We start from the raw sequence: 18,090 nt of genomic DNA on the forward strand, positions 1-18,090 counted from the left end.
GGTATGAAAAACGTTTCCAGGTTGGCCAAAACGCCACGCCTAGCGCCGGAAGGAGCAGAGAGGAGACGCACCGTGGAAGCTGCTCCAGGAGAGGACACCGGAGCAGCTTTCTCCGAGCCCACCATGCTGGAAGATGGCCACATCAGCTCCGGATTGTTTGCTGACCCTCCCCCAAAAAAAACCCACCGGCCGACCCTCTGCTCCTGATGGCCTAAATGTCAGTCTGTTAAGCCTACCTATGACATTACTTTAGGCCAATAAAAGCACTTTGAATTATACATACTGAAAATAGGCATCTTCCAGGCAGCACACAAAGCTTCTTGTTTACCTTGACAGGGAAGAATAATTTTGAAACATAAGACTATCTTTTTTTTCTTTCTAGAAAGTGAAATTGTGACTGTGTAAAGATATGATTAACGAGGATTTAATTAAACGCCACATTTCCTGTAATACTGGTTACCTTCCTTGAACTAGTCATCCGCAAGATCTTGCTTTGATTTGAAATGTTCAGAACTAAGGCAGGTTCTCAATCATAAAAATGCCTTTGTTTTGTGACAATATCTGTGTGCCATAGATCTTACACAACGTACCAGTCTGTAATACACCACCGCGTTCGAATAAAGCCTTTCCTAGATGATTTGCTCTGTAAAATAAACACAATATGGAAGAGGTTTGATTAATATAATGCAGCAGATGTGTTGCTAATTAGGAAAAAAAAAAATAGAATATGATTCATTTCACAGCTCGGAGAGTAGACAGACAAACTCTGTTCGTGTCTCAGGAGTTTATTATTTGATATCGGTCATACATAAGCAAAATTGTGGTTCAACAATATAAGCTTTGGTGCTAATGGGTGATTTCCGGCTACTAAGGATGAGCTCAGGTGTGTTCGCACAGCCCACGTGCAGAGCCCGCCAGGAGGTCGTCACTGCGCTGCGCTAATCACAGGCAGGGAGACATTTCCCGATCTCTGCAGCCGCGCATTGGGACAATGTCTCACTGCCTGTCATTAGCGCAGTGCTGACTTCCTGGCGGGCTCTGCACGTGGGCTGTGCGAACACGCCGGAGCTCATCCTTACCGGCTACTTGTGATACTAAACAGTATATCACCAATAGTATCCAGTTCTCTGTATCCTCTGCAACCAGATTTTACAAAGCTCCAATCATATTCTGCAGAAGGGCCCAAAGCATCTTGTGTTAAATGTATGCTGTATTACCAATCATGCTTAACCCTTTCACACCCAAGCTTATTTCTGACATTTGTTGCTTACAAGTTAAAATCCGTATTTTTTGCATTTTGTATTTTTTAAAAATAAAAAAATTATATCGTTCGATGCTCCACGCTGAGACCACCATCCGTGAAAAGGAATTCCACATCCTTGCCGCTCTTAAAGTAAAGAACCCTCTACGTAGTTTAAGGTTAAACCTCTTTTTTTTCTAATTTTACTTTACTGTTTTTTTGTTTTTTTTTTAATTCATGAAAGTGTCTATTTCCCTAAAAAAAAAAAAAAAAAAAAGGGTTTGAAAAATCTAGGGTCTCTGCTAAAAAATATTATATATATATATATATATATATATAATAGCTTATTTCTAACATTTGTTGCTTACAAGTTAAAATCCGTATTTTTTGCTAGAAATATATTAAAAATAAAAAAATTATATCGTTCGATGCTCCACGCTGAGACCACCGCCTGTGGAAGGGAATTCCACATCCTTGCCGCTCTTACAGTAAAGAACCCTCTACGAAGTTTAAGGTTAAACCTATTTTTTTTCTAATTTTACTTGAAAAGGATAAGGATAGGAGGGTTTAGTTCCCCTTTAAAAGAGTGCTTTAACCTATTTTTGGCTGCAACTACACACATTTTGTTTTTGCTTCTTAAATATCTATCATGACTGGGAAAGCTGAGAAAAAGCTGAGAAAAATTACCAGAATACAAATGCTTACTTTTAAAACACACGATGATGACATAGATAAAATATGTTTTTAGAAGACATGTGAACAGGCTTTAACCACATGCCGACCAGCGCACGACGATATACGTCGGCACAATGGCACGGCTGGGCAAACGGGCGTACAGGTACGTCCCCTTTAAAATGCGGCATTGTGGAGGTGATCAAATACCACCAAAAGAAAGCTCTATTTGTGGGGGAAAAAAGGACATACATTTTGTTTGGGTGCAACGTCGCACGACCGCGCAATTGTCAGTTAAAGCGACGCAGTGCCGAATCGCAAAAAAGTGCTCTGGTCAGGAAGGGAGTAAATCCTTCCGGAGCTGAAGTGGTTAATGCATATACGATCATTTCTGTCTGCAACACCATAGTTTTTATACACATAGCATATACTTAAGCACCTTACTCACTCTCAAATTTTATTCACATTAGTGCTCTGGTCAACACCTCTAAGTAAAAAAAAAAAAAAAAATCTTAGAAGACTTAACACATTGTAAGGTCAGAATGAGTCCTTATCAGTGTCCATGACAGCAAGATATGTGAACCTTGACACAAAATGTCCGGGACTCAATAATCTTATCTATGACAAAATATCACCTATTTTAAAAGCCGTTTCTTATTGATTTGTAAAATAAATTGCTGACAATCGTAAAGAAACTTTTCAATGTTATAAGTGCTCTTTTGTCAAATGTTTGCATGAATCCAACATCATAAAAAAAAAAAAAAATACCATGGTGGAGTCCCATTAGTGAAACAAGCCCCAGCTAATGCAAAAGGATTCCCAGCCCACGTAGTGGCCAGATATTATTCACAAAAACTGACGACTCAATAAAAAAACAAAAGCATCCTGTATAAATCTTCTGATTGGTCATCCCATTTCTTTTGCAGAAATGGAAATAGTTCCAAGCTCCAATAGTTCCATGATTAACCTTCAGGGGGATAAATCTTCAGAACCAGAAGAACTACAAATTCTCAAAACATATTCTTAAATTCTGGCAAACATGTATGGCTTCTGACTACTCATTAGGAATTGTCCACTGGGCCACAAGCCGCCAACCCCTAAGATGAGGAACACCAGTTCAAACTACCTTATAGGCTTCATGCACATTCGATGTTTGTGCTCCGATGCACGGGGCTGTAGCATTTAGCTGTGGCTGGAGGGCACAGATATACACATTCCAGCCCAGCTGCTTGAAGCCTGTCAAACCCCAAGAGTCTAACCGGTACTGTAGCTTGACGGGGCTGGGCAGTGCGCCTAGCAATATGTACGTTTAGGGCAGTATGCACCCAGGGACGAATACCCGGAGCAAAAGCAGTCTGCAAGCAAGTTATCAGTCCCTGGGTGCATACTGCCCTAAATGGAAGTTTCCAATGAGTGCACCGTCCAGCCCTATCCAGCCATAGCAGATGTCAGACTCTCCGAGTTTGTCAGGTTGCCGAGAGTGGGGCTGGGGTGGTGCACCAATGCCCTCGCAGCCACAGGATTAGCACAACTCAAAAGTTTGAGTCATCAACCGTAGTCCATTTTTTAACCCCTAGCCATCCATGCAACACAAACGTGCGGCAGAAAAGAGGTTGGGTCTCTGTGCTGAGCGCACTCCCTGCAAAGTGGCTGAGCTGTCAGACAGCTTCTGGTCTCTAGTAATAATTGGGTGTTGGCAGGACCAGCTACTGATGTGACCACTGTGACAGATGATCAAAGTGATCACGTGATCAGGCAGTGCCCCCCCCCACCCAGGTGTAAACATCCTGTTAAAGGAATGCTGGGGCTAGTTGGGAAGGGGTTAAAAAAAAAAAAAAGAGAATATCGACTTGCATTACCATACAGAGAGAGTATTGTATTCACAATGGTTCAATTGAACCTACAGATGTGTATGGATAATAGGAGTCACCATATTTACTAACCACAATGGTTGTGCTCTACTGCCACCTCTTGCAATGCAGGCAGAATCACTGAAAACAATGCACTCCCTATGTGGCTGATATAGCGACAACTATTTAGTAGAAGCAGAGGGAGTACAGCAAGCCACAGATGTCCCCCTAGTGGAATTATGACCATACCAGGTAAGAAAACTGTAAAAGTAATAAAATCATTATAGCACTGCAAGAGTATATATATATATATGTGTGTGTGTGTGTGTGTGTGTGTGTGTGTGTGTGTGTGTGTGTGTGTGTGTGTGTGTGTGTGTGTGTGTGTGTATATATATATTTTTTAAGAGCCCTTTCACACTGGGGCGGTTTGCAGGCGCTATTGCGCTAATAATAGCGCCTGCAAACCGACCCGAAAGTGCCGCTGCTGTGTATCCAGTGTGAAAGCCCCGAGGGCTTTCACACTGGAGCGATGCGCTGGCAGGACGGTAAAAAAAGTCCTGCCAGCAGCATCTTCAGAGCGGTGAAGGAGCGGTGTGCATACCGCTCCTTTACCGCTCCTGCCCATTGAAATCAATGGGATGGTGCGGCTATAACGCCGGCAAAGCGCCTCTGCAGAGGCGCTTTGTGGTGGTATTTAACCCTTTCTCGGCCGCTAGCGGGGGGGTAAAACCGCCCCCGCTAGAGGCCGCATACCAACAGCAAAACGCCGCTAATAGCGGTGTTTTACCGCCGACGCCGCCCTCCACCCCAGTGTGAAAGGGCTCTTAGAGTTCCACATTCTCTGCTCAAGCTGACAGCTGTCAAAAAACTAAAAACAGTCTGCAAAGTTTCACAACATTCCTCTGAGCTAACATTTGTAACCATTTTGTTCTTTAGATCAAAAGGGAGGAACTTCGGTCTGTAAATGAGGGTAGTTTAACCACTGAAAGCAGAGCTTCAGTCATTTTTTTTCATCTTTCCATCTATTAAATCTTTTGCCCTTCTTGTTTTAACTTTGGATAGTAAAACATTTTTTTTCTGCCAGTAAATACCTTATACAGCCCACTTCCTGTTTCTTGTCTGGTCATTAGCCTAGGCTTATGTCATCATGTACAGCTCTAACTCTGTAGAGCTACAGAGCTGGAGGTGTGCCTCTGTGTGTCTGTGTAAATCCAGGAAGTGAACAGGCAGCAGCTTCAGCTGCCCACAGTTGAAATGGCTGCAGCCAGACTCAGTGGAGGGAGATTTCTGCAGCATATTTGGCAAGTACAGAATCACAGTATATATAAAATAATATGCAAAGTGGTTGGAGGGAAACTTCAGAATGGCAAAGATGTTTTTATTACAAATTATGTGAGCAGACTGCAGTCTAAAGTCTAAAACCTTTTCTGCCACTTGTTGGTTTCAAGTTAAAATGATTATTTTTTGCTAGAAATTTACTTAGAACCCCAAAACATTTTATATATATTTTAGCAGAGACTCTAGAGAATGGTGGTTGTTGCAATATTTTATGTCACACTGCATTTGCGCAGCGGTCTTTCAAATGCAATTTTTTTGGAAAAAAATACACCTGATTTAAAAAAAAAAAAAAAAACCCCTAAAAACAGTAAAGTTATCCCAATTTTTTTGCATAATGTAAAAAAGATGATGCTACGCCGTGAGAATCGCAAACTTTATTCTAAGCAAAAAAATTGTGATTATAATTTTTCCCACAATCGTGCAGCTCTAAAATACATACACACACACACACACACACATAGTTAATAATGTATATGTTAACCTCTTCAGCCCCGGAAGATTTTACATTTTTTCCTGACCAGAGCACTTTTTGCGATTCGGCACCACGTAACTTTGACAACTGCGTGGTCGTGCGATGTTTCACCCAAACAAATTAGAGCTTTCTTTTGGTGGTATATGATCACCCCTGCGGTTTTTATTTTTTGCACTATAAACAAAAAAAGAGCGACAATTTTGAAAAAAAAAAGCAAGATTTTTTTCCTTTTGGCTATAATAATTATCCCTCAAAAATATATAAAAAAAACAATGTTTTTCTCAGTTTAGGCCGATATGTATTCTAAATATTTTTGGTAAAATCACAATAAGGGTATATTGACTGGTTTACGCAAAAGTTATAGCATCTACAAAATAGGGGGATAGTTTTTTACGGCATTTTTATTTATTTATTTTTTTTGTTAGTAATGGTGGCGATCTGCAATTTTTATCGTGACTGCGACATTATGGCGGACACATCGGACACTTTTGACACTATTTTGGGACCATTGTCATTTATACAGCGATCAGTGCTATAAAAATGCACTGCTTACTGTGTAAATAACACTGGCAGGGAAGGGGTTAAACAGTAGAGGGCGATCAAGGGGTTAAGTGTGTCCTAGGGAGTGATTCTAACTGTGGGGGGTGTGGGCTACCACTCACATGACAGCGAACACTGCTCCCGATGACAGGGAGCAGTAGATCTCTGTCATGTCACAAGGCAGAACGGGGAACTGCCTTGTTTACATCTCCCCGTTCTGCGGGCTCCTTGACATGATCGCCGGGACACCGGTGGGCATTGAGTCTGCGGGTCCCGCGGTCACGTTGTACGCGGCGGGCGCGTGCGTCCGCTAGTCACGACGATTAAAGGGGACGTACAGGTACGCCCATTTGCCCACCGCTGCCATTGTGCCGACGTATATCGGCGTGCGGCGGTCGGCAAGTGGTTAATGGTAATCTTTGTTACACCCAGAACAGGAGAACTCGGGTAATTGAAGGCGAGGCTTTCTGTATGTCAGAAGAGACTAATATGAAAGTAATGTCGCAGTTAATACAAAAGGACAGGGCTGGGGATACCATAGAAACCACAAGTAATGTTTACTGAAAGATAACCTCAATAGTAATGTTATAATTGGAAAGTAGTGATGTCACCAATTACTAGGACTATATCACTTAAACACTGATTGCAAGGAAAATGTAGTCCAAAGAAATGACTAAATCTATAATAAGCTGTACAGTCACCCTAATAAATGATAATTAAACCCAATCACTAGTATCTCATAAGCTTTCAAGTGTCAAAACAATTTAAAAATTCATTTAGATTTACTAATGCAGTTTTCATTAAACTATTTTCTGCTTTCCACCATGAAGGTTATTTTTGTCAAACACTTCCCTTTAAAAGGTGACAACACAATGTCCTTCTGCGTGGTCCCACCAACATCCTCCGCCCAAAGTCATATTAGCACAAGCATGTTCCACTGTTGTCACCATCAGAAAACCCATCCTGAGAAATGATGTGCTGCAGTTGCTTAATGTGGAAGTCCATGCAAAATCCAAAACCCCTGCATCTATAGACACCAGGGTTCTAACACCAACCTCTCTATCCCTGTAAAGAAAAGAGGAGTATACATACCTTTTTAGAAGACGAACTGACCAGCCCCGACCCGATCTCCAGCGCCGGAAGCTCTGCAGAGGACACGGAGGACAGCGGCTGTGAAATGAATGGGAAGTGACGTCACCCATAGAGTTACTATGGGGCTTCCATGGTCCTCCGTCTCAACTCTACAGAGAAGCCGTGGCTGACAGCTCAGCCTGGGATCCGGTCAGAGCGGATCAGATCGGCTTCCAAAAAAGGAATGTATACTCGTTTTTTTCTTTACAGGGATAGAGAGGTTAGCGTTAGATCCCTGGTGTCTATAGATGCAGGGGTTTTAGATTGTTCATGGACTTCCACTTTAAGTGCATGAAAACAACAAAAAAATAAATAAAAATCTACATAGAGGCTGCAGGAGATCAACAAAATTCAGATGCAACAAAAAGTGAAATTGAATGGAAATATAGCATTATTTAACCACTTCAGCCCCGGAAGGATTTACCCCCTTCCTGATCAGAGCACTTTTTGTGATTCGGCACTGTGTCGCTTTAACTGACAATTGCGCGGTCGTGAAACGTTGCACCCAAACAAAATTGACGTCCCACAAATAGAGCTTTCTTTTGGTGGTATTCGATCACCTCAGCGGTTTTTATTTTTTGCGCTATAAACAAAAAAAGAGCGAGAATTTTGAAAAAAAAAAAGCAAGGCTACCCTCCTCAGAAGAGCGCTTCTCCTAGGGGGTTATCTGATGTGGGGAGGAGCTGCGAGAGCCGCCGGGGGACCCCAGAAGAGGATGATCGGGGCCACTCTGTGCAAAACGAGCTGCACAGTGAAGGTAAGTATGATATGTCATTTAAAAAAAAAAAAAAACAATCACCCTTGAAATCACTTCAAGTAGTGGATGTGCGTGGATTATTTTTTTAAAAATCAGAATATTGTTTAGTGTCACTAAACCCACAACAGTAAAATCAGTCTGTATATGCAACATAGCATGCTTGTTAAACTCACTGTGGAACTTAAGGGGTTAATCCTCTGCATTGTATAAAAAGGCTGTTTGATCCTGTCTTCTCTGATCCCTCCCCTTCTTCCACTGTCCCCAAACCATCCCCTGATAGAACAGAGTATTGGGGGAAAGCTGCACATGCTCAGTTTGGTGTGTATTGCTAGAGAGTTTTTTTTTTTTCTCTCGGGAGAGTGCATGTGATCAGCACAGGGCCAATCAGCACTGTCCAGACAGAGAGTCAGGGAACATGCAGCCTCATAAAACAGTCAGAGGAGAATGAAAACTCCTCCCACAAGCTTTAACCAGACACTGATAGAAGTCACAAGACTGCTCGAACTGCTGAGGAGAAAAGGTGTTTTAGCACTTTATATTTACTAAAATAATTGCGTTTCCATGTTCTGTGAGAGACCAGATATAGTGCAGGTTCCTGGGTCAAGTAACACTTTAAGGGTAAAAAAGTAAAGCAGTAAATAATATAATGGTTATGTGAATTGAACTCAAACTTTACTTTCTAATGCCATTTTTTTCTGTATTGTATATAGTTTTAAAAGGTTACGTCTGCCAGGTTTTTTTTACAGTCGTTGGGATGATTCCATTTTACTACCCGTACCAGAAAAACAATACAAGTGGGTAGAAAGCTCTCCAAAGTGAGAGATTAGAGCACTGTCACTGGAACAGGCACCATTACTAGAAGATTTACCAACACATCATCTTGCTGGGGCCACCAGAACTGCAAATATTAAGGCAGGCCATACATGGTGCGAATGTCTTTCCTGCAACCAGAGAAGACGGCAATAATTGCAAGAGAATCCGACAGGTTGGTTGGTACCCAAGTTGATCGATCAACTCGGTACATCCAGCCTGCCCATTAACGGTTTGAATCTTGGCCGGTTCCTGCTGAACCAGCTGAGATTTGAACCGTGTATGGCCAAGCCTAAGGTATTGCCTTGTATTACGGCTGTAATGACCTTGAATACGTACCCCACCCCCAACTAAATTCCCCTGCCCAAAAAAAAACAGTCCAATGGAAACAATAATTTGGGGGTTGAGAAGGCCATAGCAGCCATTAAATACCAAAATAAAATAATTACAAAAGTACAACCTTTACCAAATCCATTTTCATTATGAAAATGTATTGCATCAAGCCAAACAATGACTGACCTACTCTTCTGGTCTAGGGTCTTCGAATCTCAGCACGGTTCAGCAGTGCCTTCAAAGACCCTAGACCAGAAGAGTAGGTCAGTCATTGTTTGGCTTGATGCAATACATTTTCATAATGAAAATGGATTTTGTAAAGGTTGTACTTTTGTGATTATTGCATTTTGTTATTTAATTAATGGCTGCTATGGCCTTCTCAACCCCCAAATTATTGTTTCCATTGGACTGTTTTTTTTGGGCAAGGGGAATTTGGTTGAGGGTGGGGTACATATTCAAGGTCATTACAGCCGTAATACAAGGCAATACCTTAGGCTGGCCATACACGGTTCGAATCTCAGCCCGGTTCAGCAGTGCCTTCAAACTATGTATGGTCAACCTTAGCTCCAGGGCCAGCCAATGACTATTTATTCTCTACAATGTGCTGGTATCTGGCACTGTACTGAGGCGCTCTTCCTTCCTGTGTCTATCCAGCCTAAAAACTCCTCTAGAGTTTTACAACAGTTGAAATTAATTTTTGCTGCATTTGATACATGGAGTTGTTGTGCTTGAAACACTCAGAATCTGGCTATAAATACATTGCTTTCCCGCAAGCGCCATCAGGAGCAATGGAGCAAACTGTTCACTGATGGATCTGTACTATAAATACCATTCTAGTTCCCAGGTGCTAGTTCAAAGCGCTCTATTACCGATCAGCTCTCGAATAAAGGGTATTTCCTCATCACAATTGCTGGAGGAGATGAGACACATAGGAACTCAGTGTAGATCGTTTAGCACCTGTAAAATTTCCTATGGAGAAAATACGGGAGAAGGATTCCTAAGTACCACCACTATGTTTGAAATTCAATCTTATTTTTTAAGTGTAACCCTTGCACTGCTAAAATTGAGATAACACAAGTTCCATGCAAACCATTTTGTTATTAACCATTTACGGACCGCCGCACGCTGATATGCGCCCTAACTTTGAAGAGGAATATCGTTGTTATGGCAGCAGCTAGCTGCCATAACCCCGATATCCCTTCTTCGGCCGGCGGTCTGCTTTCCGATAACAGTGGTCTCTGCAGCAAATGCGCAAATTCGCAAATTCTCAGCGGCGGGAGAGGCCCCCCACTCCTGCCACGCTCCGGTGCCCTCCACCGCTTACCAGAGCCGACGAGTCCTGCTGGCTGGGTATGGAGATGAGTGAGGGGAAGATGGCTCCCACCATCGCCATACCATTGCAGGGCGGAAGCGACGTCAAATAGCTCTTTTTTTTTTTTTTTTTTTTTTTTGCATTTTAGTGTAAATATGAGATATGAGGTCTTTTTGACCCCAGATGTTATGTTTAAGAGGCCCTGTCATGCTTTTTTGGGATGTTTACATTCCTTGTAATAGGAAGAAAAGTGACAATTTTTTTTTAAAAAGAACAGTGTAAAAATAAAAAATAAAGGTAAAATAAATAAAAAAATAAAAATAATTTTTTAAACGCGCCCCGTCCCGCCAAACTCGGGTGCAGAAGCGAACGCATACGTGAGTAGCGCCCACATATGAAAATGGTGTTCAAACCACACGTGTGAGGTATCAACACGATCGGTAGAGCGAGAGCAATAATTGTAGCCCTAGACCTCCTCTGTATCTCAAAACATGCAACCTGTAGAATCGTCGCCTATGGAGATTTTTAAGGGTAAAAGTTTGTCGCCATTCCACGAGCGGGCACAATTTTGAAGCGTGACATGTTGGGTATCAATGTACTCGGCGTAACATTATCTTTCACAATATAAAAAAAAAAAAATAGACCCAACTTTACTGTTGTCTTATTTTTTAATTCAAAAAAGTGTATATTTTCTAAAAAAAGTGTGCTTGTAAGACCACTGTGCAAATACGGTGTGACAGAAAGTATTGCAACGACCGCCATTTTATTCTCTAGGGTGTTAGAAAAAAAAAAAGTATAATGTTTGGGGTTTCCAAGTAATTTTCTAGCAGAAAAAACGTTTTTTAACTTGTAAACAAATCTCAAAAAGAGGCTCGGCCCTTAAGTGGTTAAAACAGCCTTTGAAAAAGATTCATGACATTTTGTGACAAACAAATAAAATGAAAACTGAACTATAGGATAAGAGGCATGTGTATTCTTAATTTAATCTTGGTTTTCTGTGTCCATTTCATCCAGATAATCCAGCATAAAACTCTGTGCAGGAGATTTCTGTACTGGAGACCAGTCACGGCTGCTTTCTCTGCTTGTGCAGGAGGACTGGTCTGGTCTCCGCCCCCCCTGCAGTTTTCTTTAGTAAGTGGACCTGTTGGATCCCTCCCACAAGCTCTGCTCCCTGCACAGGAGATGTAATGATGTCACTGATACTTTTACAAGGTAATAAAAGGGTTTGTGAAAGCATTTGTTCCATTAGCCCTCCAATGTCTCCCCTGCCCCTTACCGCAGCTAATCTAGCACAGATGAACTGGAAGCGATAAAATACTCCTTAAAAGGGACCACCGCAGACAGTGGCGGGAGCCTGGTGGGCAGTTAGCCCTTCTCACTATCATAAAAGTGAATCAGGCAGCTGAAAAGCTGCAACCATTAGCTTGTTTTAACCACTTAAAGTCTAGGACATTTAAAACACCCCAAGGGCGGTAATTGGTTAAAGCTGAAGTCCAGGAATTCAGCTCCTTTGTAAAAAATGAAGGCACACTGAGTTAAAGCGGAGTTCCACCCAGAAATTGAATTTCCGCTGATCCAGTTCCTCCTCCCCCCCCCCCCCCCCCCCATGTCACATTTGCCACCTTTCAGGGGGGAGCAGATACCTGTATAATACAGGTATTTGCTCCCACTACCAGCAAAAGAGCGCCACAGAATCCGTGGCAATCTACGCCATGTTCGGCCCCTCTTCTGTACCCCACGCTGTCTTCTGGTAGACACACAGGTCCTAGAAGACAGCAGAGGCAATTCAGAGCGTGCAGCACGACTTGCTCATGCGCAGTAAGGAACCAGGCTGTGAAGCCACAAGGCTTCACTTCCTGATTCCCTTACTAAAGATGCCAGCACCGGCATCTTTAGGCTGGATTCACACCTATGCAGTTTTAGTGCTTTTTGCATTTTGCAGATTTGCACTACAGTCCATTTCACATGGTTTCCTATGGAACACGTTCTGTAGTGCAAATCTGCAAAATGCAAAAAGCACTAAAAATGCATAGGTGTGAATCAGGCCTTAGTAAGGGAACAGCCTTGAAGAGGATGCCCCACAGATGTTCAATAGGTTTTAGGTCTGGAGACACTCTTGGCCAGGCCATCACTTTTACCCTCAGCTTCTTTAGCAAGGCAGTGGTCATCTTGGAGGTGTGTTTAGGGTCGTTATGTTGGACTACTGCCCTGCGGCCCAGTCTCCGAGGGGAGGGAGATCATGCTTTGCTTCAGTATGTCACAGTATGCCAACATGTTGGCATTCATGGTTCTCTCAATGAACTGTAGCTCCCCAGTGCCAGCAGCACTCATGTAGCTCCAGACCATGACACTCCCACCACTATGCTTGACTGTAGGCAAGATAGACTTGTCTTTGTACTCCTCACCTGGTTGCCGCCACACACGCTTCACACCATCTGAACCAAATAAGTTTATCTTGGTCTCATCAGACCACAGGACACGGTTCCAGTAATCCATGTCCTTAGTCTGCTTGTCTTCAGCAAACTGTTTGCGGGCTTTTTTGTGCATCATCTTTAGAAGAGGCTTCCTTCTGGGATGACAGCCATGCAGACCAATTTGATGCAGTGTGCAGCGTATGGTCTGAGGACCGACAGGCTGACCCCCCACCCCTTCAACCTCTGCAGCAATGCTGGCAGCACTCATTTGTCAATTTCCTAAAGACAACCTCTGGATATGATGCTGAGCACTACACTCAACTTCTTTGGTCAACCATGGTGAGGCCTGTTCTGAGTGGAACCTGTCCTGTTAAACCGCTGTATGGTCTTGGCCACCGTGCTGCAGCTCAGTTTCAGGGTCTTGGCAATCTTCTTATAGTCTAGGCCATCTTTATGTAGAGCAACAATTCTTTTTTTTTTTAGATCCCCAGAGTTCTTTGCTATGAGGTGCCATGTTGAACTTCCAGCGACCAGTATGAGAGAGTGAGAGCGATAACACCAAATTTAACACATCTGCTCCCTATTCACACCTGAGACCTTGTAACACTAATGAGTCACATGACATCGGGGAGGGAAAATGGTTAATTGGGCTCAATTTGGATATTTTCCCTTAGGGGTGTACTCATTTTTGTTGCCAGCGGTTTAGACATTAGTGTGTTGAGTTATTTTGAGGGGACAACAAATTTACACTGTTATACAAGCTGTACACTCACTACTTTACATTGTAGCAAAGTGTCATTTCTTCAGTGTTGTCACATGAAAAGATAAAATATTTGCAAAAATGTGAGGGGTGTACTCACTTTTGTGAGATACTATAACTATATATAAACATATACACACACACGCACACACACATATATACACACAAGCATACCTAATTCAAAGCATTCAGTAAAGCACAAGTTAGTGCATTAAGGCAGCTCTCAAGACACCCCATGTATTCTTGACAACACAGCACACCATGAGTATTTAGAATTAGGTATGCTTGTATGTATGTATGCAATGCTTTTCACAGGGTATTTAAAAACACAATGAAGAGGCATTATATTGTCTCCTCATTGGCGTCACATTGGTGTATATGTGTGGTTTCTGAGGTAATTTCAGTCCTTCAGAGGTCCCCTCATAACAGCATGTTGGAGCAAAGCCCCATTCAGTTAAATGGGTCATATTTGTTGGGTGTTACTGCCCACTGAACTTGTCGGAAGGAAAAATTTCTGCCTCGGCATATGTACACTGTTCTGATAACTTAGCAGCTTTGGGGGATATGGTAAAAATGCATATCATCCCAGTGTATTTTTACTGCCCCCCAACCTCAAGGGTAAATTAAGCCTTATGCCGCGTATACACGAGTGGACTTTTCGACCAGACTGGTCCGACAGACCGACTCTGGCGGACAATTCAACCGTGTGTGGGCTTCATCGGACCTGCAGCGGACTTTTTCGGTCGAAAATCTGACGGACTTTAGATTTGGAACATGTTTCAAATCTTTCCAACAGACTCTAGTCCGGTCGAAAAGTCAGCTCGTCTGTATGCTAGTCCGACAGACAAAAACCGACGCTAGGGCAGCTATTGGCTACTGGCTATGAACTTCCTTATTTTAATCCGGTCGTACGTCATCACGTACAAATCCGTCAGACTTTGGTGTGATCGTGTGTAGGCAAGTCCGTTCGTTGGGAAAGTCCGTCGGAAGTTCGTCGGATAGACCGTCAGACCAGTCTGGTTCAAAAGTCCGCCTGTGTGTACACTGCATTAGAGAACGTTTCTAAACACACAAATTAAAGTGATGTTATTCAGACTGACCATTTACCTGCATTTAGGTGCATTTAGAGAAAATAGAACTCTGTGCGTCCAGGATCAAATTGGAAACTCTAAATGCAGCTAAACCTGCTTTAGGCTGCTTTCACACTGATCAGTTTTTGTTCAGTTAAAAAAAAAAGTGGAAGAAAAGCAGAAGAAAAATGCATCCCTTTAAGTGGCATTGTGTTTTTAAATGCCCTATGAAAAAGCATTCCACTCTTCAAAGGGCAACACCAGTGTAAATAAGGCCTTGTGCCTCATTCACAGGAGAATACTTAACCATATGCCAAATGCAAGGGCCGTGTTTGACTGCACAGGGATGCACAGAAGTTCCATGCATCCCTGTGCAGACAGTTCCATTCACGTCAATTGGGACATAGCACAAACACAGCTGTTGCTCCCAATTTGACAGCCATGAGGGACCCACACCCCTAACCACGGGGCTGGTCAGGGAGCAGTGGCTTTCTTCATGCAGCCGTTGCATCCCAATTGAGATGAAAGAGGTAGGCCTGGAGTTGGAGGAGCAGCTTAAAAGCAGAGCTCCACCCACTCTACCACCTTTGGCACCTTTTGGGGGGAGGGGGAGCAGGTACGTAGTTTTGACAGGTACCCACTTCCGGCTCAGTTCACCTTAAAAAAAAAAAAAAAAAAAGACAGGGTCTTACCCGATTGGATAGAACAGGGATGAGGCAGGGTGGGACCATAGTGGTCTTAAAAAGGGTGGTCACTTTGCCTCATGGTCAGTTGGAGCAGGAACAGGGACAGAGGAGCTTCTCCCTCCCTCCCTTTCCACTGCTTGGGCCTCCTTTCTTTCCCTTTTATTTGGGACTTGTTTTATACTATGTTTTGAGGAGTTCTGCAGTAGACAGTGGAGTGCTACATTGAGAGTTCAGACTGAATTTGTATTTCCTCAATGATAATGTCGTAACAGCTGGCAGGGTTCTCTGGGGTCTTCGAAGGCGGGAGATGGTTGTTAAAATTTAGACAATAATGGGTTGGGCCCATCGCAGGTATGGATGTACCTTCCCTATTTAAGCTAAGGCAGCAAGGTACCAATTGGTAATTTGGCTGTATCAAAGATTTAATTGTCCTCGGGTCGGTGCAGTTGTGATTAAGTGGCATTGAAGTGGAACTGTGGTGGATACAGCCGGTTGCTAAAATAAAAGGTGCCTTCTAAGACCCTAGACCAGAAGAGTAGGTCTGTCATTGTTTGGCTTGATGCAATAAATTTTCATAATGAAAATGTATTTATTTAAGGTTGTACTTTTGTAATTTTTGTATTTTGTTATTTAATAAATGGCTGCTATGGCCTTCTCAACCCCCAAATTGTTTCCACTGGAAGTTTTTTTCTTTGGGCAAGGGGAATTTGGTTGGGGGTGGGGTACGTATTCAAGGTCATTACAGCCGTAATACAAGGCAATACCTTAGGCTGGCCATACACGGTTCAAATCTCAGCCGGTTAAGCAGGAACTGGCTGAGATTCAACCATTAATGGGCAGGCTGAATGTACCAAGTTGATTAATCAACTTGAGAACAACTAGCCTGCCGGATTTGGTTGCGATTATCGCAAGCGGCTGCTATAGCTGCTAGCGATTGTTACCATCTTTTCCCGGTGGGGGAGAAGACAATGGCCCAGCAGGAGGGATTCCAGCAGCAACACTAAATGTGTTGATGGGGGAATCGTGCAAGTTTCTTTCCTGCAACCCATTATTGCAGGAAAGAAATTCACCCAATGTATGGCCAGCCTTTGTCATGGGACTGCCTGCACAGGGATGTACAGAACACTTGTAAATCCTTGTATGAGCAAATACAGCCCTCAGACAGGTCTATAACCTTTGTACGGCCGGGAGAACAAGGCCTTACTGCATATAAACACAGGTTTGACAATGCTTTTGTGAATGGGGCCTCAAACTTGTGTGTCGCCCTCCATACTAGATTACTGATCACCAGGTTGCCTTTTTTTCTGTAGTAGTCAAAGTGTAAATGAATGACGGCGAATAAACATTCTGCCCAATCAACACATCCAGGCCAATGCAGAATCAACTGCTTAACATACTTCTGGATCAATAAGGTGCAACTTGTTTGTTCATCTCCTACACTGGCCATGAAAGACAGCCAAGTAGAGCACTAGGGACTGTGATATGGATTAAACATGTTCCCAATAGCCAAAATGCACTAAAAGGTAAGGATATTTTTATCTCTACCGCCTTACAATGTGGAGTCTCGCTGGGCTTTAATAATATGATGCCTGTAGGCAGCAGACGGATTGTGAACAGAGGCAGTTTCATCTGCTAAAAGACGGCATAAATCACCGCGAAGAAAGGAGAGGCTGCGGTAAGGTTATCGCCACATAGCCTTCTCCATGAAAGGTTTGCATTAAAGCATTAGTGAAATTAATTCATCTTTCATAAGAGCTTGGAGCAGCATCCGTGATCTATGATAACAACTGATTTCTCACTATGGCTAAGGAAAACATATATTTTTATATGACTCAACCCTGATAGACTACACAAATCTGCTTTTTTTTTTTTTTTTTTTTTTAAGATGAGCCAACATTATCTCAAGTGCTGATCCCAAAGGCCTATTTCCTGGCTCATGTCTTGCCAAGCGGACTCATAAATTCACATAGAGAGTTTTGTTCATTTTCCATGCTGTGGCTTGTAATTATTGTGAATAACATTATATCTCAATCAAAGTAATTACTCTAAGATAATCCCCGGGCGGCAGCCATAAAAAAAAAAAAAAGGGAAGAAAGATTGCTTGATGGCGAGCAAATAATGTTTTGCATATATTTTAAATCTGCTACAACTCACTAGCTGTTTATGACAGCAGGGAGAAAACAATCGGGACTGTTCAACAGTTGCTCGTTAACTGAGAGGCCATTATCATATATGCAGGGAGTGTGAATGTCCTCACAAAGGCACAATGGCAGCCATTAACTTTCAATTATGAATCGCGTTTGTCTCAATAAACAGCAGCAGTAAATCAAAGGTAGACCAGATAGTGACACTGTACCAAGCTGGAGATTAAACCTGTGAAAAAAGAAGGCGAAGACAAAGAAGGATAACCTTTACTGCCACAGTCAATATACTGGACTGTAAGCCTAATGTTGATAATATGGTACAGTATAATTTTGTACCTGTGCACAGTACAGAAAAAATCTTCACTAAAAATATGCAAATGATGGAGGACAGCGAGTTCTAAGCTTTGTGCGAGCTAGTGTTAAAAACAGAACGCTCATGTCCGCACAGTGAACATTCTTAAAAACAGATCTGAATTCAGAATTCAAGGTCTTCTATGTACATCAGGGGGCGGCCCGTCCATTAAGGGTGCCACGGGCACCGCCCCCCATCTTCCATGCATC

General features: G+C 42.7%; 1 protein-coding gene across 2 annotated transcripts in view; it reads right to left on the reverse strand.

The window, feature by feature from the left end:
- Positions 1-18,090, reverse strand: part of INPP5A (inositol polyphosphate-5-phosphatase A) — a 611,899-nt gene that overhangs the window by 247,128 nt on the left and 346,681 nt on the right. For both annotated transcript variants that reach the window (XM_073595667.1, XM_073595668.1), the window contains exon 7: positions 591-643. In XM_073595667.1, the coding sequence (XP_073451768.1) occupies positions 591-643 (53 nt within the window). The remainder of the gene's footprint in view (positions 1-590; positions 644-18,090) is intronic.

This window comes from Aquarana catesbeiana, linkage group LG08 (genome assembly GCF_042186555.1).
Source record: "Aquarana catesbeiana isolate 2022-GZ linkage group LG08, ASM4218655v1, whole genome shotgun sequence".
In the NCBI taxonomy this organism is placed as follows: domain Eukaryota; kingdom Metazoa; phylum Chordata; class Amphibia; order Anura; family Ranidae; genus Aquarana; species Aquarana catesbeiana.